Below are 22,675 nucleotides of genomic sequence, written 5' to 3'. Positions count from 1 at the left end.
CAGCAGTAATGCTTTCTCCAGGTCTTTGGATTGCTCATTTATCTCAAGATACAAGAACAACTGCAGGGAGATGGGAATCAGTTCATTGAAAAACTTGAGAATGAAACTGGTGTTCTCAGTGCTGTACGTCTATTCAGACTTGTGTGCATACGGAGACTCAAGACCAGTCTTTCACAAGACAGATCCATGGAGGATGGGCCTGCAGGTCTTTTATGCTAAGCAATGCATGCAGTTGCAAGGTTTTGTCTCACAGCATCACTCGCCTTGTGACTGCAACATTGGTCTTCTGCCCTTTTTGAAAGTGCTGCTTGATAAGGCAGCCTATACAGTACAGCAGAGACAATCAATACTGCCCCGCTTGTGTCAGATTACTTTAGAAATGCTGAGCCTGAGACTTTTTTTTGTTGTGTTACCTAGCGGGTATGTCAGCATCCCTGCCAAACTCGGTATTGGCATGCTGTCTGCAAGGATGGACTCTGAAGGCTGGGAATATGTCGGTGATAATTGAACAGTAGAAAGATCACAACATTAGACCGAGATTTTATGCTTGAAACCGTGTATCCCTGTACTGCCACAGACTTGCTTTGTGACAGGCAAATAAATTAAACCTGAATTTTTAGAGGAATTTTTGTTTTATAGCTCACACTGAAGTACTGGGCATTGGGTTGTCGGTGCACTTTTGGGATGTGGCCTGACGGTTGGTTTATTACATGTTTCTTTAGCGGCACTTCACTACTGCCTTTTTCTCATCTGTAGCTGTGCAGCAAACTAGATTGGGAATTTCAGCCAACTGAAATGTGGGGTTTTGTCCTCATTCCTTTGAGTGTTGTTTGTTTGTTTCCCCCCCCCGATCATTTTCCTGATTGGTGTGACTGCAGCTTTAGCATTCATCTGCTTCAAGTACATTGGTCATTACAGTCTTGCCTTAACTCAACAGGAAATTGTGAAATAAGGATATTATAGGTATCTGGGTAATCAGTATCACACTGAAGCCAAAGGAGCTGAGGTTTAGAGTAGCCTCTGCTTCAGGTTAAACCATTGTCACTGGAATGAGAAATAGGTGGCTAATGTGCCTCACAGCTCAGTGCAGGGGTTTGGTATCATAGCAAATGAGCAGCCCAGACACTGCTGGGCTATAACTACATGGTAGAAGTTCATAAAGTCATCTGAGTCCCTCTAGCGCCATATAAAATAGCTTTGTGCATGTAGTGAGGAAGCCCTTTGGGACAATGAGAAGCAGTGGCATTGGGGCAAACAGAAGGTGGAGGGGAATCTAATTTTGATCAAACAAAGCATTCTGTTCAGGACTCTAGCGAAATTCATAAATTTTCTCTTTAGGAAGACTTTGTTTTTCAAAGTGGTGTTTTGAAATGCTTTGAAAATATGAAGTGAAATGTCTGGATTATCAAAACAGACATATGCTTAATTTCTGCCATGCCTTGCTTCCCCACCCCCCCAAAAAAAAACCCCAAAACAAACCAAAGCTTTTTTAGCCTGCTTATACATCTTGGAAAGAGCAAACTACAGCAATTTCAAACCTGTATGGGCTATTTCACTCCAGCTCTGTTTTGCTTCTATTTGTTCTTATGCAATTCCCACTGTTGGGCAGGTCTTCATGGGGAGATGCTGAAGTAGCAGGAGGGAGGTTATTGCTAAAAGGATTTGTTCTGTGAAGTTGCCAGCACAGATTGTGGACCACGGCCAAAGCCTGTTGAAGGCAAATTTCATGTACTTCTGGCTGTCTGAGTCAAAGCTTTTGCTCCCATATGTGCCTTGGGCCAAACCTTGACTTTAGTGAAAACCCAGAAAGCCTACTCAGTTTATGGTAGCATTGAAGTTACACCAGGTAAACTTTGCATATCTTGCTATTCCCATTGTAGTCAGTGAGATTACTATCAGTTATACATGGTAATACATACAAGGCAGCGGCTGTCTCAAAGTCCCATCAGGGCAGAAACCTCCAAGGGGAGCAGTATCCCTTTAAGGGGCAGCAGGCACCTCACCTCACTGTCACTGGCTGTGTGCTTTTTCTTGTTACCTTCTTATAATTGAAGGCCAGCTGCCAATAACACCATGTGGATTTGGAAACTGTGGAGCTGCACAATTCATCTTGCAATTATGCCTCCTCTGGGGTTCTGATATTTTATTGTTTAATAGCACTAAATCCTTTTTAATTAAAAAACCTTCCAGAGGTACTAGTTTCAGACAAGAGTTATGTGAACAGTAGCCACATCATTCGCTCCTATATGTACTGGGCTGCACAAAGGCTGGCTGCAAACTTGCATTAACACAGATGTGGCTGCAACTCAGATGTCCACTTAAAATCTTCTGAACTCTTTGAATGCTTTTGTTTCAGCTTAGAACCTGTTTCTGGTTTGAGGTGTCTGATACCTTGAATTGGCTTGACTGCTGCTCTGTGTCTGTATTGGTCTCTTGCTCTGGCACTGGTGAATTTTGAAGCAACCCCCTGATTATCCTGCTTGCTGTGATTGGGTTAGTTTGAGCAGTTTTGGGGTCTGTTTCTTTGGAGGAAACTAAACCAGAAGCTGTGCCCCAGGTGTGCATTGGATTCTCTTCGGTCCTGGATGGAGACATAAGGCCTAATGATTTGTCTGTACTACTATGAAGTCTTCCCATATGACCATACATGGGCCGTTGGAGGACTCCTAAACTACCAAGCTCTCATTAAATCCTGAACGTTTCTTGGCTTATATGCCTTTAACTGCTGTTTACCACGAGACCTCAATGCTTTGTAATTCCTCCAGCTCTGCAGATCCACCTTTCTCCTAGTTCGAAATCCTTTCCTTTGTTTAACTAACAACTTCTGTTGTCATTCACCTTACCTTGAATCACTTGTCTCCTATAATTCACTTTATTTTCTATATTATCCTCTCTTTACTACATTATGTGTTGAATGGTGACACCTGCTCCTTTGTTCTCCCAGAAGACCAGGCAAAGTACAGCCTGGGGACCCTTGGAAACAACATAACTTTTCAGCCTGTGACGTGAAAGACCTGAAAGTTTCTCTGGTGGCAGAATAACCCAGCAGTAATATCAGATGATCTCTGCCTCTGGCAGGTGGCTGCCTCTGGCTTCTAGAGATGCAGTCAGAGTCTGATTAAATCTAATAAGTTGAAGGGCGTTGTGGAGATCTGGGACCACAGCTGTACTTCACACAATAGTTTTGCCCAGTCACAGAGATTGCACGAACCAAGCTTCATGTAGGGGTGCGGTAATGCAGAGGCCAGAGACCGGGCTGCTGCTCCAGAGTACCTTTAGGTGTAGGGACACATCCAGGTCATCTCTTTCCCATTTCCCCCTGCTGTAACCTACATTTGAGACCCTTTTTCCAACACTCCCCATTCCCTCTCTGGTGACAGAACTGCTTTTTCTGACGTGTCTTTAGGTCGGTGTGGGCTCTGCGTGAGGCTTTGGGTGGAAATGGGGCATTGCCTCAGAACTGCCAAGTGCTGGAGGTTACCAATCTGACCATGAGGATTTTATGCTTTTCAAAAAGCAATTTCGCTGGGGCTATGAGATACCCGCAAACCTTCTTGTGGTGCAGCAGAGATAATGGAAATTGTCTGCACAGTCCCCACCCTGCATTAGTGTCTAGCTTAGTCCTGGGTACTGTTTAAATCATGAACTTGGCAAGCCCTAATACTTCCCTCCTGTGTGGCATTCTCCCCTCCCCAAAAGCTGTGATTATAGACTTACACAGTTGTAATGGCATCATGCACAGCAATACTGCAGATCCTGTTCCCTGCTACACAAGGAGCAGAAGCGTAAGTGTTGAAATGGATTTTGTTTGGGATCTGAGGGATTCATCTGTGGTGGTTGTGTCCCCCAAGGAGAAGGGCTGAAAAAGGAAAGAGAACCTTGTCACATTTGTCAAAGTGTTGCGACAAGTGCGTGGGTCTGTGGCATGCCATATCGTGACCCAGGTGAGAGAGGATTACAAGTAGACTTCTGCTTCAGCAGGGATTTTGGGTCGGTGACAGTTGGTGGGGGTGGCCAGTCGCGTAATGCTCTCCCCACAGCAGAGCGTTCCTGGGCTGGGCAGGCGGCTGCGTGGTGGGGAGCAAGCTGGTGGTAAGCACTGGTTTGGGATCGGGGGAGTGACGTAACCAACTTCGTCTATTTGTATCTGTAAGTCTTGCTCAAATGTTGTCCCATGAGCAATGTGGTCCCACCAGTCTCCTGGGCCCACCGTCTGCAGGCCGTTGGAAAAGCTTCTGCAGCCAACTTTTTCCTAACAGTGATTTAGTGCCTTCCCCCCCACACCCCCCTGCCCTCGAACATGGTCATGGAGGGCTGATGTTCAAGCAGCTGCACTTCTGGGGCGTCTGCTGTGCTGCAGGATTGAATCCACTGTCCTGGTCCTCTTTCCTTTCCCCAGTGTTGCCTGTGTTTGGGCATTGTTCACACTCGGAGGGAGAGGGAGTTTGGGAACAGAATGCCATAGTGCCACAAGCAAAAAGCAGAAACAGAAAGAAGATGATTTCTTTTGTTTGTGAGACCTCCCACGGGTAATGATGCTGGGGCGGTGAAGTGCTACTGTCACCTGTGCGAGGCAGACCAAAGGAAACAATATATGTTGCTTTCTGGAGGGTCTGCGGAAAACCCTACAGCTGAGGAAGCAGACATTTGTGTGAGAGTTTTCCTTCAGACCGTTTTGAAGTATATGCATGGCTGGAACATTTGGTTCGGGGGACCAGGTTAAACCTTGTCTGATTTAATCTCTCTCACTTTTTGTTTAATCATCCAGTTTCATAGTTTGAGATCTTGTTAAAATCAAGACAGTTAGCAGATGGCTACGTGAGCGCATAGCTAAACTACCTGTTTGTCTTTCAACGTGCAAGAAAATAAATTTCACTTCAAATATCGGATACAGTGAAGATGATTAGACATTTATTACATTTCTTCCCTTCTTTGCTCTAATAAAACCAAGTTTCCAGAAAGCTCTCCATAATGCTGGAAAGGGGTGTGACCTTTTTTCAGTGAAAAAGATGTTGCTTTGCATTTGCTAACCCATAAGCAATTCAAAATTTATACTTCCTTGCACTAAAAGCTGTCTCAAGCTAATTGGCAATCTCAGTTTGCTTAAAAAAATAATAATAAAAACCCCCTAATCTTTCAAGTTCACCTCTGCCTCTGTTTGTTAGTCTCCATCTGGTAGTACACTAGAGAACTCTAGAACATATGCTGCTCATCTCAAGGGTAGATACAGGGACTGTTGGAAGAAATAAATTTCAAAAATCATTAACAGATAGATATTATTAACATGCGTCTATTGTGGGCCATGTGGCAACGCCATTCTCCATTTTATCAGTTTTTTTTGTTTAAACAAATGAAATATATTTTTAAATAAATCGCTGGTTAACTTCAGATTGAGATACATGCAACAGAGCAGTGGCTCATGAACTTTCAGCTGGGGTGAGATATGTGACTTCCTGTAGGGATAGTGGAAAGCTGTATGCTCCGATTCCTCTTCTGCTGCAACCAAAACATGGGCATTCCCCATCAAATGTGTGATAGGAACAGAAGGAGACTTTGCAGTGGCCAGACACTGAAGTGCATATGTGGGTGATAGGAGCAGCTGCATGTCGTTCATATGTCAGGTACAGATCTGGTCACCTGAGGCCCTCTAGGAAGAATTTAGCTTTCTGCCTTGCTGGACATAGCATAAATGCTGGACAGCCTTGCTGTAGGGTATCAGCTTGCTGTGACTGCGTCTGGGAGTTAGAGTAGTTGGCAGGACTGCATGTTTTCCAGCAATGTTCAGTTATAAATGTATAACGTTTTTGTTTTGTTAAAGTAATTCCTTGAGATGTACTGTCAAGGATATCAAGGCACACCTCTGCAGAGACATAGCTGAACCTCGTTCTGCGACTGCTTGAGAAGTTGCTCCCAGCTGAACTGACTGTGAATAGGACATTTAAGTGAGAAATAAACACCGTTACACCCAGCTGCAAGGAATTTACTGGACTACCTCTGTGCCTTGCCTATGCTGGTCTAGCAGGTAGCTTAGCTTCCAACAGACATGTTTGAGCTCACCAATTACCTTAAACTTTGTCTATGCTCTCATTACAGGTCTTGCATAACTGAAGTATATGTTATCTACCCACTTCTATTTGTTCATGCTACCAGTATACTCTATTAAATGGAGGGACCTCAAGCCTTTCTTCGCATTACTTGCACTTAAGAACTTGCAATTTTTAATTAGGGTGGACAAAGAGTAAGCTGAACTAATTAAGGGCCTGAATTAACATAGTCCTCGTGTGTACTACGTAATTAAATGCCTTGCTGAAAACACCTTATTATCTTTCTGGCTTACTTAAATGTTGCTAATTAGTAAAGTATTGATTTCTCCCCACCACCCCCCCCCCCAAGTCCCAAAGACAGGATAAAACATGAATGCCTGATCTTAAAACAGCATGGGTGGAGAGCAACTTGCTAGAAGACCCATATGACCTACGGCCCACTTCTTCCTCCCTTTTTGAGGAATCCCTGGCGCTTTACCTTTGGGTGATGGGAAATGTTCCTCTCGCATTCAACCTATACATGTTCTCTGACATAACAAATACGCTCTGGTGCGATAGTGAGCTTAAAGGTTGCTTCTTTCTCCCAAGATCCTCAGTCGAATTTGGGTGAAGATACAACTCAATCTACTTGTATGTCTATAAAAGTAAATGCTTTACGTAAAGGCAAATCACACTCTTTGCCTCTTGAAAATATTGGCTTTGTGTTTGAATTTTTTATAATATTTTCATTTGACAGAGTAGCCATGCAAAACATGGGGACTGGCTTAAAAGGTGTCTGTATGCAAGTAGTCTAATGATAGAACATCCTCCCTTTCACGCCATTTCACAAATGCAGCTTTAACCTGAAAATGTGCTAACCTGTGTACAATGATTGCACTTGTTAATCATGTACACAGTTTTATGTATTTTGCAGTATTATCCTTTTCCACTCATGTGTTTTGCTGGCAACTTTCCCCTTGAGAGTTTTCTGTAATAGACTAGATTCTCCCTGAGAGACCCAGGTCCCTGCTATGAATTTTGAAAGTATGTTTAATCCTCCTCAAACATGCTCCAAATGTTAACTATTAGGATTCCCATACATCACTTTAAATTTTCTTTGAATAAGAACAAAATTTTTCTGGGCAACATGTTTATGAGAGAACCTGGGTACATGACTAGTTCAATGACAATAGTAATGATAGTGGTGGTTGGCGCCTGGCCAGGCTCATCTGACCTTTCTGGAACTAATTTACTTTTTGACAGTTGGAATGAGCAGAAATGAATTAGGCAAGAAAAGGATCAAGTGCTCATCAGCATATTTCCTCTGAAAGCAAAAAAACTGGCTTCCACACGTAAAACCTGCCTGATAATTGCCCTGGAGCTTAATGAAGCAGGGCATCAACAATTTCCTTTAAACAGAATGAAAGCATGGCTAAAAATGTGGAAAACACTGCGTTTGTGTGGCTGATGAATGACAGTGGGCCTCTAAGTTTTCAAAAATGTGAGGTAGGGTTGGCAGTGGATATTCAAGGAAAGGATTGCATCTTGGCAGGAAAAGAAAAGTTTAAGTCAGAAGGATTGTATGTCCATCCAGATACCTTTCAAGCAATGAAAATTGAGTGGAAACGAAAATGGAATAGAAAACTTGGGGAGGATTACCAATAGAATGGTGTAAGAGTTCCTGATTTTTATATCGGGGGTAGGTCCCAACTTTGGGATGGAGGGTAAGAATCAGATGTTGGTGTAAAAACTGGCTTTGTAATGGAAAGGTAAATCCAGACATAAATGCAGCTATAGTGGCCTCCAGTCATTATTGACAGGGAAGATGGTGATTTCCACAATAAAAGCACTTGGTGCTTTTTTGTATTATTTGTAAGAGCTTGTATTTAGTAGCTTATAGGTTTGCGGAACTTTGCTTGACTGAAATTCAACACAATAGAAGTCTGTTTTTCAAGACGTTTTTCAAGAACATTTTGTCAAAACCTTGTTCTGCATTTCAGCATGTGGATGAGGAAGAGGAAGATGGCTTCTATGGTATTAGTGATATGCCTCTTGCTGCTCACGGGGGTGAATTCCTGATGTGTGCTCCCTAGACTTCCTAGAGTTTATACCTACAGTCTCCAGAGGCCACATGAGAGCGGAGCAATGGTCCTTTCTCCTCAAATCCTGTGTGACTGTCGGGCCAGATGTGCTTTTGGTGCACAGGCTGAGCAGGACTTCTTGTGCCCTTGCCGGCCACAGTAGGCTCCAGATCGGAGAGCAGAGGTGCTTCATTGATTTCACCCCTCTTCACTGCTTGGCTGGAGCAGGAGGAGCTGCTGGGGTGCGATGAGGAGGGCTGAGGAATGGATCGGCGAGAAAGGAGATGTGAGAGGCTGGAGTCAGGTTGCAATTTTGTTTAATTACAGTGTTTTTGGAGAACGGCAAGTCAGAGTAGGAGCTGAGAGAGGAATAGGAAAGTGCAGGGTGAAGGGGAAGGGTCAGCGGTGGGTGGGTAGATCAGCAGCATAGAAGTAAGCATTGCAGCAACAGGGAGTGTTGGAAGAATAAAGCTGAAGAGGAGAACGAAGGAGGGGAATGTAAGTAGGGGAGAAAAAGGAATAGTGTGACAGTAGCTAAAAGGAGAGGGGCAGGGAGAGGAAGGGGTTGGGAAGAGGAAGGGGCTGGGAGAGGAAGGCAGAGAAATGTTAGTGTTAGGGTATATCTGCTATGGAGCTTGAAACTCAAAATCGGTATCCTCTTGTGTAGCGGAGAAATCCATTGGCAAAGCACGGGGATATATTGATGTGGGGCAGTGTCCTGAGCAGCAGAACCAAGGGCTGTATTTCTTCTTATACTTGAGCTAGCTGCGTTTGGGGTTTTATTGCATACCACTACTTCTTACCGTGTAGATGCAGCTTATATCTGTAATGCTAGGTTTGCAGAGAGTATAAGAGTGACATCTGTAGGAAAGCCTTTACCAGTTGATATAATTTTCCTTTACAGCTTCAGATGCTTTAGCGCATATACACAGAGGTAATAAGCCTTTAACCAATGTCAGAGTGCACAGCTTGCTCAATAAAAATGTACGTCTTCACTCTTTGAAACGCATGAGATCCTTCATTGTATTTGTTCTGCTTTGAAGTATCCACTTCCTTCACTTTCTGTAGATACTGGGTAATACTTGTGGAATTATAGTCATTTCTAAATTAAGTTTCATGGCTTGGGTTCCATTTTATGATGTTTTGCAGTTGCCTGTGCTGAAAGCTTCCAGTTCTTTAGGACTTTTTGATTTATCTTTATAACTGTCCTGTGAAAGATGATAAATTAGGATTATCGAATCATTGTTTCTTTATACCATTGTTTTTGAGGATAACTAAATACCACTAATTTCCCTGTCGCCAAAGATTGTCAGTTTGTTTGCAGCACCTGGTATTGGTTTTAGCCTGCATCTTCTGGAGCTTCTTGTTTGCTTAGAAGCTGCATTAAACAACTGGTGTTTATTTGTGTGTGTGCTTCCCTCTCCCTCCTAGCTATGCATATTTAACATACTAGTTATCTGTTGTTTTTTCTCAAAGTTGTTTTTCCTTGCTTTAGCTCAGCAGGCATTATGCTAATAATTTGCCTAGTTGTTTCCTTTTCTTTTGTTTTTCTTTCACTGTCTGCATGTTTTGTTTGTTTATTTGGGGGGTTCTTTGCTTATTTTTATAAGTCCTTGGAGCATGGGCATAGTAAAATAGATCCCTTCCTCTGCCCTGGGAAGACTTTAGTTGTGTCTTTTGCAGCCTTTTAAGAAAACTTCTTACTGCATAATTTTTTGCTTCATTTTACCATCCTCTAATGAGATGCGTTCTATTAATTACATTAACTAACTGATCCAGTAACTTTAAAACACAAAACCTCTTAGCACTGTTTTTACAAGTTTATTATGCATTAAACTTCCAATCACGTTTGTTGTTGCAATAAATTTATTCCAACCCACTTTTATTTATTCTGAACAAAACTTTTAATGGTGCTTTTTGGTATCTTACCAAACCTTCACAAAGCTGTACCATTATCATAAATACTTGTTTTTCATAAACAATCTTCTTTTATTACATTAAATCACATATATTTTATAGTTCATAAATACTCTCTATTAAACCTAATGCACACATACATGCATGCATTTTTATAAGTTGTTTTTTAAAGTATATTTCAAAAAGTTATGTTAGGTTTCAGTGCGGTCTAGCATAGTTAATGCAGCTCTTTCTCAATACAAGTTACTCAGCTGAAATGCTTGGAGAGTATGACTCCTTTTAGGGTAATACTCTGTGTTAAAAACAGTATTGTTTTTCAGGAAGGTATTTTAATTTTTATGAGATATTGACTCCTACCCAATGATGTATAAGGTTACAACTTAAGGAATGCTTTATGATTTGGCGTGGTCTACTTTGCTCACACAACCTTTATTGGCCACCATTATGCAAGTAGTTTTCAATTATTAAGCTATATTCTATCATTTTTCCACAGATCTCTTATTCCTTCACTATGCAGAATGGATCTCCTTGTGAGATATGTAGTAAAGGGGGCTCTTCTCTGCAGGATCATTGCCTCATTAACTGTGGGAGTTTGCGTTGAGTGAAGCAAGATACTGCAGAGCTGGCAAGGAAGATCTCTGCACTAGGAGAACCGAACGCCCATGCAGAATAAATTTTGCGGCTGCATAATTTTCTTTGTTGTATAAATCTGGCTTTACTATGTGACTAGAATATGTTCTTTATTTTTTGGATCACTTCTGTACATATATGAGATATTAGCACTTAGTGTTCATTGGGGAGCTGAAGTCGTCGTCTTGGAATGGACCGTATAAATAAGAAAATAGTGTATTTGGTATAGACTTGATTCAGTATGCTTAAGTATGACTTGACATCTCATGTGGTAAGGATGAATAATTTCCCATTAAATGATCTCCCTCTATTCTGTATCCTGAATAAAACAGTGGATTCTGTTGGAAAAAATGTATGACTCTGTACATAGAAACAGTGTTATTGGGTGGAACTAAAACCCACATAAGTAGCTTTAGCTTAACACTTCCTAATTCTTGAATGTTTAGTTTTGTTGTGTTAATTTCATTCCAAAATGGATATTTTAAAATAAGAATTTATATGCAGGCAATACCCCCTGTGTGATGCCAAACAGCATCATCTCCGTATGCAGAGTCTCTGACTTTGTGCTGTTGGTATTCAGGCACTGAGGATCTCCAGGGCATGGCAGGTGGGCTTGTGCAGCCTGTGGCATGGCCTACGCTGGCTTAACTGGATTTTCCCTTGCACCATGTAAAGGTATCTGTTAGGTCTGCGTAAGCTTACATCCGTCTCTTGGTAGGAGTGTGGATGCATGACTCTCTTTCTCTTGTCATTCTTCTTCTTCGCAGTAATTATTTTTTTTATTGGAAGAGGCTGGGGGGATTCTTAGATCTTTCCGGCTAGGACCTAGTGATGGCGAAAAGTCACAGTAGGGATGTTCGGATCTGTTTCCCCACCTCTCACCCAAACCATAGAGTATAACTGAAAATTACCCTCTTCCTGCTGCAAGAACTTGAAGTGACCACCAACCTTTCTGCCTTCAAGGCAAAATGCAAGGCGTAGCTGGTTTTCAATTTTTTACCATCACTAAAGCAAAGGAGTTGGGATGACTAATACGCTATGAGGGAGGAGGAATAGTGGGAAGGGATACTAAATAAAGTACTCGTAGTTAAACTGCCTGTTGAGGTAATATAATTTTGGACGATGTGGCAGTGAGCCCAGCATAAATGCGCATTTTGATAAATGTGATTCTTGGACAGTAGTGCAGGCTGGAGCTGCTCCTGCTCCCTGGAGGCTTCGTCATCCGGCTGCTCCCTGGTGTCCTATTTCCAGCTGCGTGCTCACGGTGCACGAGTCCTGGTTTAGGATGTCTTCACAGTCAGCAGCACCAGGATTGGGACTGAGTGACCCTTATGCAGCAGCTTTTACAGCCAAGAGTGGCTCCTTCCAGGAGGGCGGTGCAAAGGTCACACTAAATGAGAGCTGAACGGAGCTGCTGATGGGGGCACAACCTCCTAAATTCTGATAAATTGTTGTCCCCATCAAAGGGCAAGTTGCTCATTTCAGGAACAAACCAGTCTGCTTTGAAGACTGTCGTGACGCTCTCATATTACAGAGTCCCTGTTTTATAGAGAAAATTGTTGCTTTTTCCAAAACGTTTCCCCTGCTGGAAATAGAGAATAGGTATTAACGGAGGAGAAGTCTATAATACTTGACAGACAGCAGCCAGACAAAACTGCGGTCTCTCTTGTTCTTTTCCTCATTCTCTCATCTCTCTGCCTGAATAGAATTGATTGGGTAGGACATGCTGTAATTTGTTTTTACAATGAATAATGTTCCAGTTTGTCCTCAGGGACAGTTGGGTGAGTAATCTCGCACCGACCTTGACACCCTGATGTTGTAAAATACAGATCAGGTTGGTCGTTTTAAGCGGAGAAATCATTCAATTTGGTTTTATTTCTAGTAAAGGTGGGCTAATAAGGAAATGTTTGTGAGCCTGCTGCCCATGTGATAACGTATTTTCTCCATATATAAGAGTATTCAGCTAGTTGTAGTATTTGATTTGATTTACAGGTTCATCAGAGAACTAGATAGATGTTATTAACTTTAGTGCTAACTCTTGAGCTCTCCTCTCTGTCTTTTATCAGTTTACAGAGACAGAGTTTTGGGCATCAATCCATGTTTTAACATGTAATTCTAATGAGGTATGATTGACACTGTTCAAATAAACTGGCATCATTAAGCTGCTGTTCCAAAGGTTATGCAACTTTGTAAGTGAATGCATTTAGCTTCCAGGTTAAATAAAATCAGATTCCCTGTGCACTAGCTATAGATTTTTTTTTTTTTAATTGTTGTTGTTTGCAGAGGGTGATAGCCAGTTCTAGAATGTAATAATCAGTGTGATTCGAAACTATATGGTAACAAAAAGCATTACAAGACAGGAAAAAGGTATTTAGGATAGCAAGGAGGCAGCAACCACTCGAACCTTCAAAAAAGATTGTTCATTATGCTGATCTATTAGAACTGAAGCTGATTGTTGTATGTTTGGTATTTGCACTGCATTAAAGGTAAGAGGGCCTGAGTCACTCTGCAGAATTCAGGCATGGACAAATGTGAATCACCTCTGACTAAACCACCTGCAAGCAAGAAGCTGAAATTGCTCAGCAGTGGAGGGGGAAGCTGTGTGCGTGCCTTCCTTCTGTCATGGCACACAGGCAGCCTCCAAGCATGTCACTGTTAATTTCCCTCTGTACGTATTAATAACTGATTTTTTTTTCAGCAATGGCTTCATATGAAAGCTGAAGGAAATGAGATTCCTGGTGAGCTTTGGATCAGGCCCATGGCAAAGAGAGAACGTGTACGAATACTGTCGCTTTATCCATTTTAGGAGGTTGAAGATCTCCGCCATCCTAAGCCGTGACCAGCTGTGCAGAGAGGGAGTCATAAACAGTCCATGTGAAAAAATTGTTTTAAGAATATTTGTAGGTAGCTTCAATGCAAACCACATGGTTTCCTCTGACCAGTAAGAACGGTAAGGTACTTGCAGTGCTTGAATCAAGATGTCCCTGATTAAAAGCCAGTGGATCCCTTTGAAATTAGTTGGAACTGCTTTCACTAAGCAAAGATGAGAATTTAGCTTGTATATGAAACAAAAGAGATCTAAAGTCTCCGCTTAAGGTTTTTATCAGTTATTTTGGAGACGTACCAGAGCAGAGTTTCTGGCATTGAGGCTGTTCTCTGTCCCTCTCTTTGGTAAGGCAAGACCAGGGAAGCGCGTGTCTCTTCTGAGCTGTCAGTCATTAACAGCTTTTTTCTTGTGTTTGGGCGGTAGCAGGTGGCTGCCTGTGATGGAGCCTGTTACGGATGAGTAGACGGAGGCTGTTTGCCTTGTGCTTCTAGGAAACAGAGAAACCAGGACTGGCTGCAGGATGATGCGGTTCAGGAGGGGTCTGCTCCAAAGGCGCATCCTGCAGCGGCCATGCTGTGTGAAGGCCGGGGCTCGTGGGACTGTGGCTCTGGGCCTCCTTTTCTGGGGGGCTTCTGCGGCTGATCACACAGCATGCAAAGATGTCAGCACCCCTGGGATGGGTTTGCCTCACAGGTCCTGCACGGTGCTGGTGTTGGATTTGCCCAGCTGCCGGGCATGAAGGGTCTCGCGTGTGCTGTATATCCATCACCGAGCCCTTCACGGTCCCCCCTGGTAAACGTCTGCTGATGTTGTGTGGGTTCTGTGGTGTTCAATACATAACTGAAAATAATTTATTTCCACAGCGGTGAGACTTGTTTTCACATTCCTGAGAGTAACTGGCTGCCTGCAGTATATCAGCCCTGCCCTCTCTTCATGTCGTGGTTTGTGCGGTCTCTCAACTCTTTGATGAGCATCTCTCCATCTATCAACCAGAATCTCAATGCTGCCTTAAAGTCTAAGTTTTCTTTTTTTTAACTTTTTCCTCTTATAAGCATTTTGGCTAATAAATGATGCCATAGACCAGACGTATACGCTCTCACACTCTCATACACAGTCTCATCTATTTGGATTTTTGGTTTAATTAATTCTTTTGCTTCTTAAGGCTCTTCCTGGATACAGGCAGCCCAGGTGGTCTTTGGCTGCCTCTGGGTCCTGCACTGACCACCACTGTTTTGGCGAGCAGTGAGGCTACGACAACCTGCCACAGCTGGATCCACAGAGGTCCATAAGAGCCGTCAGTCCAGTTTGAGTGTTTGTGACTCCTAGATGTGGCAGGAACTCTCCTTCCCAGTGTAACAGAGTTACATTTGTTTTTCTTCTTATCTAAATGAATGGCCTTATTTTTCTGTCTGATGGCAAATTTCATGTTTCGTTTACAGTAAACTCTTCCATTCTCCAATATATGCCAGACTTCAGCATACAATAGATTTTCCTCATTATTTCAAAAGAAGTGTTATCAATAAAAAGAAAATTAAAATGTGTCACGATGATTTGGAGAGAAAATAAATACACTGAGGCTAAGCTTTCATCCCAATTAGATCTTGACAGTAAGAAATACTGGGGGGAAAAAAATTCACAGTTTCAGAGAATGTGAAATAATGGTTTTAAAAAAAAAATCAATTCTCCTTTTAGCAAGTTTTTCTTTTTTTCAGGAATATAGTGGAATTTTTTTTTGTCTGAGATTGTGTCTCATAATAATTTTGTCTTGTAATACTTCTTGGTTACAGCTCATGCAATGGCAGTCAGACTGAATTTCTGAGTCCTGTGACCCTCTAGACTTCAACCCCCTGGCTTTCACCTTCATTGGCTTCTAATATATAATATTTACTGATTCCTGATTCCTAGAGCTGCCTTTGCATAGATGTTTTGAGTGGCTTACTTCAATTTGCTGTCCATTAATCTTGAGGGGAAAAAAAATGATGCTTTCCTACTTGCTGCCCTCCATCAGGTGTGAGATCCTTAACACTGTAGCAACCGACCGAAGGAAGTGGTTGGCACTGGCAGTAGGTAATGAGAGCGGGTGACAAAATGTTCATAGCAGTTAATGGATGTGAATGTATATGTTACACGTGCTGACCTAATCTCTCCTTCTGTTTTTGTGTAAACATACGCAAACAGATATCCTTAATAGTGAGGAAAAACCTCCACCAGGCATAACTTAATTTTTATATCACTTTTATATTATCTCATACTGGTATACTCAGTATACCAATTACAAAAGCAAATAGACTATGCCTACCAAAACCATTATCGGTTACCATTTAGCATACTCATTAGAAATGGCTTATTAGAATATGAATGTCTATATTATTTTTTAAAACATCATTCTTCACTTAGAGTACCTACTACTAGTCTACCGCGGACAATTATCAAACAAATTACCAATTGTCAACTAATATGCAAATAGCCTACTGGGTTGTTATAATTTCAAATAAGTTTTAATATTTTCCCATTGAACAGAAATGCCGAGTTCTAACGAGTTCTAGTTTGCAGTAATGAGGGAGCTGACAACAGGATGAGGTTGCAGCAGGCAAGGCTGGGTTTGAGGAAAAGCTGTAATTGAGAGGTATTTTGATACCTGTGTAGAATGGAATCCTCCTAATTTGACTTCTCATATCTCAAAATGTTGTGTCTGTTTCTGAACATTGCCTCAGGAGAGGCTAACCCTGGTTGAGGGATTGACCCCGCACTGCTTTTTGAGGGGTAGCTTCATAACATAGAGTAAGTCGGTTTACTGGGTGAGAAATGTGATTAGTAAGAAACTTCGTTTGCAAAGCAGCCGACATCATTACTCTAGCTATGGTCTGATACACGGGCACCTCCAGGTTGCTTATGTACAGCTGTAAAAGTTGTTAGACTTCCCCAATACTCCAGACACCAGTGAGAGGGTTTCTTTTGATACACTATGGCTGAGTGCTCCTTCCCCTTTGTGCTTTTATATTGGTGCTTCAGTCTGATGTAATTTTATTATGAGCCATTTCATCGTACCTGCTTTTACAAGATCAAGCTGCTAACTGCTTCGGAAAGGCGTTTTATTTATTGCTGGTTTTGTTATCCAAACATGAGGACAGAAGGAATAAAGGGAGTGCATGGGTCATTTAGGCAAAGATTTACGGCTTCATTTTGTAGCACAGATGTTTGTATAAGCATTTACATTTGGGGGAGCTTGCGTTAGCATACCTATTCTGAGGTTTCTCTGGGTCTGCATGATCTCAGAAAAGAAAAAGCACATTTACTCTTTGTGTGCCGCCTTTTCCCTGTGAACTTTGTAGCTGAGGCTTAACATTTCCAAAATTTGTGCGTCTTAAAATCTAATATTTCAGTGAGCTGGAATTCATGCATGTTGTAAAATCCACACAAAGACGGCAGCAACTATTTCAGACTGTTGTTGCTGCTGAAGGGTTAGCAGTTGTCCTGGAGTACGCGCCGTCTGATCCCTTTGCAGCAGTGTCCTCCCAAGCCGCTCCCTGGCCCTGCGGACGAGCAGCAGCAGCAGTGCCCGCTGCAGGCAGGGAGCGGGCGAGGAACTCCCCCGGCGATGCCGCGGCTTCCCCCTCCAGCCAGGAGAGCCATCGGTGGGGAAGAAAGGTTGCACCGAGCCTCAGACCGCTCTGCGCACCTTGCCCCGCGAGCAGGCTCTCCTCCCGTTAACCCTGTGGCTCATTTTGCTTCTGGCAGTGCTGCGTGGGCAGGTGTATCGGTTTTGCACCCCGGAGGGGACATGGCTGCTGAAGGAGAATTCGACCCTGCCCTGGAGGAACCTGTCTGAGTGCGAGGCCTCTGAGCAGGTAAGAGTTTCCATCTCTTGCTGCTGTTGCTGTTTAGGACAAAACAGAAGAGAGGAAAAATATGTTTACTGATGCCCATTTTTGTCCTGTCAAAGTAATCTTTACTGACTCATCCTGGGTGCCTCACTTCAGAGAGCCTAATGGTAAGGGATGTCAGGCCTCTCCCCTTCAACAGAGGGAACGCGGAGGGTAGATGAGAGCAGGTTTAAAGGTACGTGAAGAGAGCCAAGAGAAGTGCACCAGGTAGTCCCAGCTGCGGTGCGGTGCAGTGCAGGGGGCTCAACTGCAGCCCATCCGAACCAGGGGAGTGACCTAATGTTATTCCTTTGCCTTTTCTTCCATTGGCATGTCGTTACAATAAAGTGACCGTTTGTTCTCTCTGACTTGTTAGCAGCTATTAAGGTGATTAAGATGAACTGAACTGAACAAGGATATTTGCTTTTCACCTTTTGGGCAGGGGGCAGTCCCTGCTTTTTGTTTGTTTGGGTTTTTTTTGTCTTTTTACCTTAATTTGCTGTGGGTGATGGAATTAGGCTTGTCAGTGTTATTTTCTTGCCTAGTGCTTTATACTCTGCAGGGAGCTGAGATGCCTGGCACCAAATGAAGGAGAGCGTAGGGATTTCCAGGCGATTTTTGTCAGCCATTGGCGTCAGCTAGTGCACGGTGTGCATTCCCATGACACGTGATACCATTACTGCTGTGAGCCTCCAAGGGCGATGCTTTTCGTCACATAAATTGAGTGCGCTCTCTCTGTCCCAGGGTACTGGAAACTAGTACATACCTAGCCAAAACAGTTCAAGTACATGAAATTCCCAAGTGCTGCGGGTTCTGTGCCCTCTGGAGTTCCCGTTGCTCAGTGCCTCATATCTTCAGAAGGAATAAATGGCTGCAGACTAGAAGGAGGTGGGAAAAGAGATAGTTTCTCATTCTCCAAATATGTTAAATTTAACTTTTCCCTTTAATTTGCAGCCTTATTCCTTGTCCCTTCCATGTTCTGGGGTATCCCAGCACAGCGCGTTATCTTAACGCAAAGAGTAAGCCTGGTCATTTGACTTTTCCTTGTTTGCCATTAAGGTTTCTTCCAGAGCTGTGTTGGGACATGCTAAGGAGAGAGATACCTAATGGTAACACTTGGTCATTTGGTATCTGCCTCCACGTTTCCATGAACTGATCTGGATTCTGAAACCCTGTGTACATGGTGTCACTCCCTGAAATGCAAACAGCCATGTTTGGTTTTCCAGCTAATGTGTATAGAGCCCCCTAATAACCTACTTTGTTTTATGCATCTTGTACATGAGAACAAAAGGTTGTTTTGATAAGTTTGTTTTGTATTATGTTACCACTGTTGCTAAAACAAAATCCAAAGGGTTTGTGAGTGAATCCTTATAAAATAACATTGTTTACTTTAAGTGTGCAACATGATTTTGATCTGTGTAGATGTTTTAAATTATCAGGTCTCAATAGTTTGCCTGAGCTTTGATACTGAAGAGATTTGTCTTTTCTCTTCGTGAGGCAGCTCTCATATCATTCCCTTTAAAACGTTAACCTAGCAAATCCCTGAGGAGCAGCCTGTATGTTCACCTTAAATCCTCCTGGCTGTGCAAAGTACATCTGAATAGCTGTACTTATATCTGAAGTACAACGAATGTATTTCTTTGTACAGCACAGGTCTCGGGAGTCAATTGCAGAATTAGCAGCTTGAAGAAGGGAAGTGAAATGCCTGAGTCTATTTAGACAAAGATACGTGCTTAGAAATGAACCAGAATAGAGAATATGAATGTGCCTCAGAGGCTGAGCAATAAGCCTGTGTTACAATTCAGACCTGCCTGTAGCTTTTCAAATACTTCTCCCTAAAGATTTTGGCCAGCACTTTCAAGCAAGGATCTCAGTGGTCATGTCTTCAAAGTGAATCTGAAGAGAGCCACAGTCCGGGGCTGTCAGGGGGGTGCGAGCATCCCCGCTGCTCTGGCCCGCATTGGGTCGCTCTCTCCCAGGCAGTGCTGTGACACCTAGGTCATGAGATGGTGTTGGGCTGTGGTTTGTTACCAGGAGGTTGCACAGTTCAGGCAGGAGAGAGACTATTTGGGGGCAGAAAAGAGTTTAGTGGTATGAATGCGAGGCATGCTTTGCCTCAGAGTCAACGAGTGGGACCTGGCCTGTTTTATTTCTAAGTATAGACGTAGCCGAAGGACCCCCCTCCTTACAGCAGTAAGGAGACTTGCTTTAAGTGTTCAAGTCTGAAAACATCAGCTTTGCCTTTTTTACTGCAGGGTTGAGTTGTGTCTGTGCTTCCGGCCATCTGTTTAAGACTTGCTTGTGTGGTAATTCACAGCTCTCCAACTTTATTATGAAATAATGTCACATTATCTATTTTCTAGCCTGGCTGCAAAACCTAACTGTTTGAGTGAACACCTGGGAGCAGCTGGGGAATTAAGATAAAATTTTTATTTCTTTAGAGCATACGGAAAGTGGAAGACTGATTTGATATGTGCATTTAAACTTGAAAGTAGGAGAATGACTTCTGGTTATCATTAATAAAAGTTAGAAAGCAGCTGGGAGAAAAGAACTGAAGCCCATGAGATCTGTCTTTTCCCCCCTCCCTTTTTTTTTTTTTTTTTTCTTTTCTCCTTTATGTGCTCTCAGGATGCACCAGAAGAACAGCTCCTGAATTTGTCCATCATATACACCATTGGATATGCTCTTTCCTTCTCTGCCCTTGTAATAGCAACTGCCATTCTTCTTGGATTCAGGTAACTGGTGAAGCTCTGAAGAGAGTGGAGAAAAGGTGTTATGTTTTTCTATATGATAGTATCAGATTTTGACAGAAACATTTGACTTTTCCCCCTCCCCCCCCTTCTTCCATCACCTCATTATTTCTCTATCTTATGCCACTTCTGTGTTCCTTCCTACAATCATTTCTTCTCAAAATGCAAGCAAAATTCCTAAATTTTTGCAGTGTTACCTGTATGAATGTGTGGAGCAGATGCTTTTTATCAGTTGAAATATTTTGTTGTGATATTTTTTATTTCAATGAAATTTCCACTGGAAGAGGTGGAAAAATAGAGAGATTCCAGCATTCCCTCATGGGTGTCACCTTGCAGATGAGGCACTAGTCTGGGGTGTGAGAAGGCATTTAGGACAGAAGTTTTCATCTTGCTTTGCTTGGAATTACACAGAGCATAAATCTCAGTCTGGCCTATTTCCCAGCCCTCACATGCAGGGTGTATTTCAATACAGAAATGGGTTTTTGACACAATTTCTCTTTTTGGAGAACTTTCAGAAATTCTTATTTCTTTTGCAATATGGAAGAGAACCTAATTTTGAAACTTAAAAAGTTTCTGTGAAATAAATTGCTGTCAGCTGGTCAGATTGGTGTATTGGGTTCATCCACGTGTGCACCAACAAATTGCATGGAGGACATCAAAATTAAGAAACTATTGGTTGCACATGCCAACGATATCCTGTGTAGGCTTGGTTTAAAAAAAAGAAAAAAAAAAACCCCAAAAAAACACAAATGAACCAACCAAACAAACAAAAAACCAAACACAAAACCCCCAACTTTAGACTCCAACAGAGTGATCTCTTTTTTTTCCTCTGTAAATGCCAGAGGTGTCTTGATTCCAGCCAGACTTCCCTGCAGTTTGGGGGTGCTGAGCACAGGAGACTGATATTTAGAAAACACAAAGATGTGATCCTGCTCTGTTGTGGGTAGGAAGTCCCTCTGCCATGAAGTCCTGCCCCCTGCCAGGTCCCGTCATCCCTCTTAGACGCTGATGGGGCTGCCTCCTAAAAAAATACCGTTTTCCATCTCCTGGTACTCGTACTTGAAATCAGGTCAGGGACCTTCAGTGCTCTGATCCTTAAGAAACTTTCTTCCCTGACTAAAGCATTAGCATTGCCACTTAATGATTATTTGCTCTGGTGCCAGCACTCTCTGTTAGCAAGGCAGTCCCTCTCCTTTCCTCCCTCCTAAGTGCTTATACCCCTTACGTATTTAAAAAGATCAGTCGTGCCTTTTAGCTTCTGATTTCCAGAACTAAAATGATGCAAGCCTTCTAATGTTGTACCACACCTCTTAGCTTTGTATTATCCCTCCTCCTTCAAGTGGAGAAGCACAGGCTAGCAATCTCAAAGAAGATTTAAAATGACTACAGAAATCAGACACATGCTCACCCTCTGTGAATGCCACGTGGTAATTGATTTGTACTTGTGTTGTACCTGTGCAACTTTGGGACTCATCTGACAAAACACCAGATGGTCTTGAAGTCTCCAAATGTCTCCCAGGATAAGCGCTTTCTCCTTGTTTCACCCATCAATGACACTTTTTGAGTAATCTTAGCAGCCCAAATGTAAAGGTCACAGAGCGCAACCATATACTTTTTGAAGGAAGGAAGGATGCGCATGTTTTTTGGCAGGGAACAAAGAGCAAGTTTGTCACCGAGGACTGGTAGGAGAGAAAGAATTTTGATGCCCTGACTTTTGTGGAGGGATGCTTTAGCATTTTTTCCTTTAACTGTGAAGCAGGGACTGGAGAAGTGTACAGGAGCGTGTGCTTCTGATTTTGAAAATGAGGTTTCAGAGTTGTTAAAGGGGATGAGAGCCTTGTTAAAACTATGCCATCAATGCATTTTGTGCTTTCCTGTCTAAATTGTCTATCTGGAGACAACTTGGGCCTGGATCTCATTCAATACATGAGACCTACCCCTACGTGGATTGCAGTTGCTGGATTCTGACTGGAACCTCTGCTCGTGGCCTCTCCCCAGTAGCTGTGCAGCCTCAACAAATGGGGATCAAAATCTAATTCAGTGGCACCAAAATGCTGATGTTCTCCACTTTTGTAATAGGAAGGCCTTTTAAAGTCCTTAGACTACAGAATAACCTTTATATTTGTTTTTAATAATGATACAGCAGAAGAAACAATCTATCTCCAGTGTCCAATTTTGCATCCTCTGAAAGAAATGGAAGAAAAGTCTGTAATTTCAGTGGTGAAAGCTGAATTAGGCCCATAACTTCATGACTGAAACAGTTTGAATAACTTGCATTGCCTGTAGCAGAAATACTCAGTAACTACTTGCAACCTATTTTCTTCAATTGTCTAATTTACATAATTTTTTCAATCAGATTTAAATGTGAAGCCGTTCTGAAGGGTAGCAACAAATAAATTTTGAGTTAAAGGAAAATAAATATTAATCATAGGTAAGTTTTGAAATAAGCTGTGACTTAAAAATGATGCAAGGAATTCTATTTGATCTATGGAAAAAAAAAGTTCTCCTTCCTCTTCAGTGTAAAACCGATAACTTTCAATAACAAGTCTATTTTTCTACCCAAATTTATAGAGCAGTAAAAATA

The 22,675-nt window shown here is 42.4% G+C and overlaps 1 protein-coding gene across 2 annotated transcripts in view; it reads left to right on the top strand.

Moving 5' to 3' along the window:
• GLP1R (glucagon-like peptide 1 receptor) overlaps positions 1-22,675 on the top strand; it is a 57,554-nt gene that overhangs the window by 8,307 nt on the left and 26,572 nt on the right. The window contains exons 3-5 of one of the 2 annotated variants that reach the window (XM_009585978.1): positions 17,217-17,326; positions 19,462-19,470; positions 19,970-20,076. In XM_009585978.1, the coding sequence (XP_009584273.1) occupies positions 17,217-17,326; positions 19,462-19,470; positions 19,970-20,076 (226 nt within the window). The remainder of the gene's footprint in view (positions 1-17,216; positions 17,327-19,461; positions 19,471-19,969; positions 20,077-22,675) is intronic. The other variant, XM_009585979.1, reaches the window with a different exon arrangement.

This window comes from Fulmarus glacialis, unplaced genomic scaffold, assembly GCF_000690835.1.
Source record: "Fulmarus glacialis isolate BGI_N327 unplaced genomic scaffold, ASM69083v1 scaffold12269, whole genome shotgun sequence".
NCBI lineage: Eukaryota > Metazoa > Chordata > Aves > Procellariiformes > Procellariidae > Fulmarus > Fulmarus glacialis.
The sequence above is the reverse complement of the archived record's forward strand: the minus strand, read 5'-3'. Positions and strand labels throughout refer to the sequence as shown.